This window comes from Diabrotica undecimpunctata, chromosome 9, assembly GCF_040954645.1.
Source record: "Diabrotica undecimpunctata isolate CICGRU chromosome 9, icDiaUnde3, whole genome shotgun sequence".
Classification (NCBI taxonomy): domain Eukaryota; kingdom Metazoa; phylum Arthropoda; class Insecta; order Coleoptera; family Chrysomelidae; genus Diabrotica; species Diabrotica undecimpunctata.
The window spans coordinates 11,045,835-11,054,714 of record NC_092811.1 but is presented as its reverse complement, the minus strand read 5'-3'; the positions used below and the strand labels follow the sequence as shown (position 1 = coordinate 11,054,714).

The following is an 8,880-nucleotide window of genomic DNA, read 5'->3' as shown; positions in this document are numbered from 1 at the left end:
TTGGCTTCTCCATTGAAAAGTGTTCGTTCTGCTTAAGGGGACAAGGTCCTCTGAATCTCAAATGTAAATGAGAATGCAATCCACTCTTAACTGATCAACATTTAATATGTCATCACAGGTGTTCCGTGTGCAATGCTGCCAGGTCACCCATGTACAGCTTGGAACAACAAGAGCCATTTGCTGATCGGTTTAGGTCACCGAAACCCAACCAATTATGATTGGATCAACAGAAACAACTACTCCGTGGGCTAATACCCCTACCGGCATTGAATTATACTATTGATCCAATGGTCGCAGAACAACACAACCCATCAAGTGTGAAACGCCAAACAGCTGTTTCGGTCCGCCAGACCTCATCAGTGACGCTTGGCTTCTCCATTGGAAAGTTGTTCGTTCTGCTTAAGGGTACAAGGTCCTCTGAATCTCAAATGTAGATGAGAATGCAATCCACTCTTAACTGATCAACATTTAATATGTCATCACAGGTGTTTCGTGTGCAATGCTGCCAGGTCACCCATGTACAGCTTGGAACAACAAGAGCCATTTGCTGATCGGTTTAGGTCACTGAAACCCAACCAATTATGTTTGGATCAACAGAAACAACTACTCCGAGGGCTAATACCCCTACCGGCATTGAATTATACTATTGATCCAATGGTCGCAGAACAACACAACCCATCAAGTGTGAAACGCCAAACAGCTGTTTCGGTCCGCCAGACCTTATCTGTGACGCTTGGCTTCTCCATTGGAAAGTTGTCCGTTCTGCTTAAGGGGACAAGGTCCTCTGAATCTCAAATGTAAATGAGAATGCAATCCACTCTTAACTGATCAACATTTAATATGTCATCACAGGTGTTCCGTGTGCAATGCCGCCAGGTCACCCATGTACAGCTTGGAACAACAAGAGCCATTTGCTGATCGGTTTTAGGTCACCGAAACCCAATTAATTATATTTAGATCAACAGAAACAACTACTCAGAGGGCTAATACCCCTACCGGCATTGAATTATACTATTGATCCTATAGTCGCAGAACAACACAACCCATCAAGTGTGAAACGCCAAACAGCTGTTTCGGTCCGCCAGACCTGATCAGTGACGCTTGGCTTCTCCATTGAAAAGTGTTCGTTCTGCTTAAGGGGACAAGGTCCTCTGAATCTCAAATGTAAATGAGAATGCAATCCACTCTTAACTGATCAACATTTAATATGTCATCACAGGTGTTCCGTGTGCAATGCTGCCAGGTCACCCATGTACAGCTTGGAACAACAAGAGCCATTTGCTGATCGGTTTAGGTCACCGAAACCCAACCAATTATGATTGGATCAACAGAAACAACTACTTCGTGGGCTAATACCCCTACCGGCATTGAATTATACTATTGATCCAATGGTCGCAGAACAACACAACCCATCAAGTGTGAAACGCCAAACAGCTGTTTCGGTCCGCCAGACCTTATCTGTGACGCTTGGCTTCTCCATTGGAAAGTTGTCCGTTCTGCTTAAGGGGACAAGGTCCTCTGAATCTCAAATGTAAATGAGAATGCAATCCACTCTTAACTGATCAACATTTAATATGTCATCACAGGTGTTCCGTGTGCAATGCTGCTAGGTCACCTATGTGATCAGTTAAGAGTGGATTGCATTCTCATTTACATTTGAGATTCAGAGGACCTTGTCCCCTTAAGCAGAACGGACAACTTTCCAATGGAGAAGCCAAGCGTCACTGATGAGGTCTGGCGGACCGAAACTGCTGTTTGGCGTTTCACACTTGATGGGTTGTGTTGATCTGCGACCATTGGATCAATAGTATAACTCAATGCCAGTAGGTGTATTACCCCTCGGAGTAGTGGTTTTTGTTGATCCAAACATAATTGGTTGGGTTTCGGTGACCTAAACCGATCAGCAAAGGGCTCTTGTTGTTCCAAGTTGTACATGGGTGACCTGGCAGCATTGCACACGGAACACCGGTGATGACATATTAAATGTTGATCAGTTAAGAATGGATTGCATTCTCATTTACATTTGAGATGCAGAGGACCTTGTCCCCTTAAGCAGAACGGACAACTTTCCAATGGAGAAGCCAAGCGTCACTGATGAGGTCTGGCGGACCGCAACAACTGTTTGGCGTTTCACACTTGATGGGTTGTGTTGTGCTGCGACCATTGGATCAATAGTATAATTCAATGCCGGTAGGGGTATTAGCCCTCGGAGTAGTTGTTTCTGTTGATCTAAACATAATTAATTGGGTTTCGGCGGCCTAAACCGATCAGCAAATGGCTCTTGTTGTTCCAAGCTGTACATGGGTGACCTGGCAGCATTGCACACGGAACACCTGTGATGACATATTAAATGTTGATCAGTTAAGAGTGGATTACATTCTCATTTACATTTGAGATTCAGAGGACCTTGTCCCCTTAAGCAGAACGGACAACTTTCCAATGGAGAAGCCAAGCGTCACTGATAAGGTCTGGCGGACCGAAACAGCTGTTTGGCGTTTCACACTTGATGGGTTGTGTTGTTCTGCGACCATTGGATCAATAGTATAATTCAATGCCGGTAGGGGTATTTGCCCACGGAGTAGTTGTTTCTGTTGATCCAATCATAATTGGTTGGGTTTCGGTGACCTAAACCGATCAGCAAATGGCTCTTGTTGTTCCAAGCTGTACATGGGTGACCTGGCAGCATTGCACACGGAACACCTGTGATGACATATTAAATGTTGATCAGTTAAGAGTGGATTGCATTCTCATTTACATATAAAATACTAGCTTTTATCCTCGATTCGATTGTGATGGCGTCTTCTGCCGAGAAGTATCCCTTGAAAATACAACTTTTTTTAATAAAATGTATCATCTGTGCTTATTTGTGTCCCTGTCAAAATTGCAAAAATAATCAATATGATCGGTTAAAAAGTTAAACAGGGAATGCGAAAAAAAACAAGCCGACAAACACCTTACACTCACATTTATAATATTAGCTAATATTTTCACAGAAAAAAAGACAAAGCATAACCAGAGATAGATAAAAACTAAGCATCTTAACGAAAGAATCTTATTAAAACAGCGCCAAACCACATTTTCAAAATTCACAACATTTTTAATGCATTTACAACCCCTAACATTAAATGCTTTTTAATACACAACGTTTTAGCAATGTGCTTCAAAAAATTATACACATGGCGCTGAGAAATAAGGTTATAAAACCTTTCAAAAAGAATAAAAGACTGCAGATAACAAGAAAGTAAGATAAAACCAATAATATATTGTAAATTCAGAAACTAAACAAAAAATATCCATTCTAAGAATTAAACTCAAACGCGAATCGACCAGATGTTACTCGAACCTTTATAAACCTGGAATCTAAGACAATCTAAGTGACTAACTGGCTTCCAAAATCGTATCACATCCTGTAGATGCCAATTGAACCGCTAAGCTGTAACGACATGAATATCGCTTCAACTCAATATACACAAATCGATGGTGGCGCTGCTTATTTTTTGCCTCGAACTACGATTTATTTACGAATCAAAAAACGGTCCAATTGGATTCCGGGTTCATATCGCGTATAGAGCCTTATAATATCATCCACTATGCGTTTCTGATATTATTTTGAAGAGGTCAATTGGCATCCGAATACCGGATGCCAATTGACCAGCGGAAGCCAATTGAACCTACAACTTTACATGTGGGAAGTCAATTGTTACCGTAAATAAATATATATATATATATATATATATATATATATATATATATATATATATATATATATATATATATATATATATATATATATATATATATATATATATATATATATATAGTTCCGGATCAAATAACAGCGAAACAACAGGGTAATAATATATATAATAATAATAATAATAAATAAATACCTATTATTCTTTCTTCTTTCTATCACTGGAGTCATCCCGAAGAACCTTCTAGAAAACATAAGAAAGCTGGGTCTAAATGAACATCTATATAAGATCATGCAGAAAGCTGTGCTACTTTCGACGTCCAGATGCGTTCGAAAATTTTTGGGAGATACACCGATGTACCAAGTCACCTAGGACTCGATAACATGGAAAGAGTCCCACCAGAGCTCAATCCTTTTGATACCGTAGGTATCTGGGATGAGTGAATTTTCCCCTTAGAGGGAGTGTGAACCGTATGGCTAAATCTGGATAATAATAATAACAGTAAAACAAGGGGTGCTTAATGTATGCTGATGTAGTCTTAGTAAGAAATAGAGAAAGCGACTTAGAACAAAAGGAGACAAGCTCTTGAGGAAAAAGGTTTAAAACTAAGTAGGACAAAAACAGAGTATTTGGAATGTTCATTTAAAGATGGAGTTACTACAAATATAATGATTGTGAAAAGTAATATGTAGCTTTAGGTACCTAGGATCGGTGTTACATAGTAATTGGGGAATAGATGGAGATGCATGCAATAGAATTATTTGAAGAGTAGAAGCTGAAGACCAGCTATGATGTACAGAACTGAATGTTGGTCAGTTAAAAAGAAAGAGGAACAACGATAGCATGTGGTGGAAATGAGAATGCTTAGATGGATAAGTGGAGTGACAAAAAAGGATAAAATTAGGAATGAGTATATTAGGGGAAGTCCACGGGTGGCTCCAATTATTGCCAAGATAAGAGCAATAGGTTAAGATGATTTGGTCATCATGATTAACGTAGAGACGTTAATCATCCAATACGAAGAATTGCTGATCTGCGGATTCCCTGGAGTAGTAGGAGGGGAAGACACCGGGGGGGGGGGGGGGGAGACGCTAAGACAGGACATGTCGGTAAAGGATATTAATATGGATATGACCCAAGATAGACACTTATGGAGACATGTAATTAGGGAAGCCGACCCGGCATAAGGATAAAGACAAAGAGAATGATGATTATAAAAAAATTAAAAAATTGAATTCTGGGAGTTAGGGTATTTTGCCTATCTTAATGGGGGGTATCCTTTCTCCTCCTATATAATTTTTGGTATTCTTCTTTAATACTTTATGAGTTGGACCGAGTCTGTGTATTAGTCGGTAATCGATTCTTCATTGATTTTTTTAACAAACTCTCTCATTTTGGCATCAATTGGTCTTACCTATACAAACATCCATTATCCCTCTACACTTGGGGTCCTAGGGAAAGTAAAGGATATACAAACAAAAACAACACATGGGAAAATCTAAATACTGTATTTCCGAAATATCTACTTATACATTAAATATGGATTATAATAACAATATAACATAAATTATTTATTACTTAGTAACTTATTAGAGTTTGGGGAATGCATAAACCGCAGGTAACGCAGGTTGGTAGTCCGTATCATACATCTGAGCTTTGATGAAAGCTTCTTTGTCTTTTGGTTCGGGAAGAACCGTTGCGTTTCCTAAAAAAATAATATTTAGTTTATAAAAATATAAGTTTATAATAAGTGTCAGTTGAATAAAAAAAAATAAACAAAATAAATTGTAAATTTAGTAAATTTTAATTGTTATTGTTATTTTTTGACTTTTTGTGAGCTTTCTCCATAGAATTGTACAATTTTCAGTGACAATAAAGCATATTTCTATTCTAATCTAACCACAAAGTGGTAGCTTTACGAATACATATCCGAATATAATAAAAAAAAACAAAAAACATATATAAACAGTTTGTTTTTTTTTTGGTCGATCCCTTCTTTATCTCACCCTAGTTCTATTACCCTCATATAATCCATTCTGCTGATTTGTTTGTTCCATTATCTTTTTTCTGTTCAACATTCATTATTTATATTTTGAGAGTTTTCATTTGACACACCACTTGACCGGTCTTTCTTGCTTACTCTATTTCTCGTTATATCCCTCTGGGAATGCACAGTGAATTATGAAAGTTAAAGTTGATATTCGGTCAATTTTTTAGGCTAGTGACCTAGATTATCTCGGAAACCACTTCACCAACAAAATGGGAGCATACGCGCAAATTGATCCGCTAATTGAAGGCTTTCGTTTGACATATATCTTAACCTTGAATGACAAATATGTTTATTTTACTATTGCTATAAGTAAAGTTGTAATGTAAATTTTTTGACTTTGTCTTTTATTTTACTATTTTTATTCTAAAAATAGTTGGCGTCCAATTCTTCTTTCAACTCTTCAATCAACTAAATATCCTATTTAATCTTTATTTTTCATTTTCAATCTTCATTTATTTCAGTTATATTTCCTGTATTTGACTCCAGTCTGTTCTATGTCACAGACATGGAACATATAAATTTCTATGCCTCACTTCAGTGGACAAAGGTTATTTGTCAGTTGACAACTGTGCCCTGTCATGTCACACTTCAATGCTGAAGAAAGGAAGAATAGTATTTATATTGTATTTTGCTTTTTAAGCTGGTGCTTCATTTGAATATTCATTTACATATTAAATATTCTCTGGGATAAGTTATATTTAATATTTAACCAATATCTGTCTTTTTACCTCTTTCGCACATGTTTCTTTAAACATATAATTCGGCCATTATTATTATAATTGAACTAATTTGCCATTTTCTATTTAATATTGTAATTATTTTTAATTTTCATATGGCAAGAAAATATTTTAAAACACATGCAGTAGGGCTAACACATGGTTAATATTTTTAGTGTTTTTGGCATAATTTTTATCAACCTTTTTAGCTGAAGAATTCTGCAGCATATGCTCGACCACGCAGCAAAAACCCAATGGCCACCTGAAGATCAAAGTACCTAAATTCAACTACATCATCAGCAAGTTATCCTGTGAAGCCAACATCAGCAAAAAACCTCTACATTCTTCAATCCTCTGAAGCCAACAAGTGATCCAGTGATGGCATAAGTATCATATTTTATATTTGTAAAGCTTATAGGCCAGATTTGTTTTGATTAATTTTAATCTATTATTAAAATTTTGAATTTTTATAAAATATTTGTTTATGTATAATAAAAATATGATTAGTTAATATCTTAGTTTATTTGTCCTAGCCATTTGTCATATGTCATCTTTACTTCTAAGATAAGACGTTCTCACACCTGAGACACTGAGCTAAACGAGGTCTAACAATTAGCTCCCAAAGAAAGTTGTTTTATTGTTCTACATTGGCTCCTAACTTTCGGTGGTAGTTATATTGGCACCCAACGTTTCTGATAGGTCGTTCAAAGGTCACATAGTATAAAATAACATCTTCTTATTCGTTATACAAGATTACGATGCCGCTGTTCATATTCTTGTACTAAAAATATTCCGAAATAAAAACACAAACTATTCAAGTTATTTTAAACGATATTTCATTTGATTTATTCAAAATCCGTCTACAGTCTCCTCCCGAATGAACTGTAAAACTTAATAAATTGTTGGTACAACTGAACTACGACACGTATTTATACTAAGTGTATTACTTGCCATAAGATCCCATTTAAAATTATCTTACAAAATGGGGACCGTTTGTAATTTTTAATGATGGTGTCACAAAAACAACATAAAAACTATTAAGGGGTGATTAGTTCAGCTACCCAAAAATTTGTTTTAGACAAGTATGTATCGAAATCGTCTCGATGTCCATCAGTCTGCTTGTTTGTGTAATAAATCTTGAACGAAGAGTCCTAGGGTCTTGAAACTTTGTACACAAGTTTCTCTTTGTGTAAGGAAGGACCATATTAAATTGTGTCAATAGGTTGTATAAATCTTCTCATCTACTGACGCCGTTTTTGTTTGTTGATGCCAAAATGCTAGATTTGTGAAACTTGGTACACTTGATGTTGCTCTTCTACTGGTATTATACTGAATTTAGGATCAATAGGTCTTCTTCTTGTCATATCCTTATGCTTCTAGTATTTTGAAACTTGGTAGATAGATTCCTCTTAGTTTTACGTTAAAGAATACTGTGGGGCCATCCGTTGTATCCGTTTATTAACTTATGTGTTATGGTTCAGAAAATAGTTAAGATTTTAAGTTAAGTTTTTCCTTGTAAAACTTTATATTCGTTGTAACTAGTTAACTAAATTCTATTGACTTACTAAAATTAAACTACAAACTACAATAAATATTATTACATCAAAGTCTTACCTTCTTCATAAGCGTACTCGAGAAGTCGCGTTGCGATTCTTAGCGAACACGCAACGATGCTCTCCAGTGGTGGGTATATTCTTCCATTTTCGAGATTATCTTCCGTTACCAAATTGGCGAGTGCCTGAAATACATAAGTTTTAAAATATTGCCTATTGTGAAATATGCGTGGAACACGTACGTACAAGTGAGAGGAGCAAAGGGGAGTATTAGAGAATTAATTGAGGGTGATTAATCGTAGTATATAGGTAAAATAAGACACCTTTGTCGATCATAAATAAAAGAGAGTCGTAAGAAAGAGTGGTAGCAAAATAAAAAGTCTGACTGGATAATGAATGAAAGTTTTCTATGATTAGTTAAAAATGATTTATATATGAGGATCTGTTGAAGCTCGGAGAACTTCTGTAATAGTTAATTAAAGAGGTAAGACTTCTACAATTCGCTTATATGTATTTCGTACTTTTGAGAACTCATCAGAGCGCCTCAGTAGGAAGCCCTAAACGTGAAATCAATTTTTTTTCCCGTTAAAGGAAGCAATAATGAAATAACTTCCTAAAAAGGCATACAGCGACATCTAAAAATAACGCAAGAAGTAAAAAATCAGAAGATTTCTACTAATTATTCGAAACCAAAATTCAGATTCTTACCAAAATCTGCGCTGTCAATTTTCAAACAACAAAGACGAGGTCAGACTACCTTCCCGCTCTCTCTACTGCTATTTTACAACCATTCGGCCAATGAATATCCAGTCGCGAACATTTTTTGTGCCATGAATATATTACAAAGATGTTTCAAGAGAGGAGAA

General features: G+C 36.3%; 1 protein-coding gene across 1 annotated transcript in view; it reads right to left on the bottom strand.

Moving 5' to 3' along the window:
- Positions 1-5,186: 5,186 nt before the first annotated feature.
- LOC140449526 (uncharacterized) overlaps positions 5,187-8,880 on the bottom strand; it is a 133,843-nt gene continuing 130,149 nt past the window's right edge. The window contains 2 exon segments of the mRNA XM_072542723.1: positions 5,187-5,400; positions 8,076-8,199. Coding sequence (XP_072398824.1) covers positions 5,285-5,400; positions 8,076-8,199 — 240 coding nt within the window. The 3' untranslated portion in view covers positions 5,187-5,284.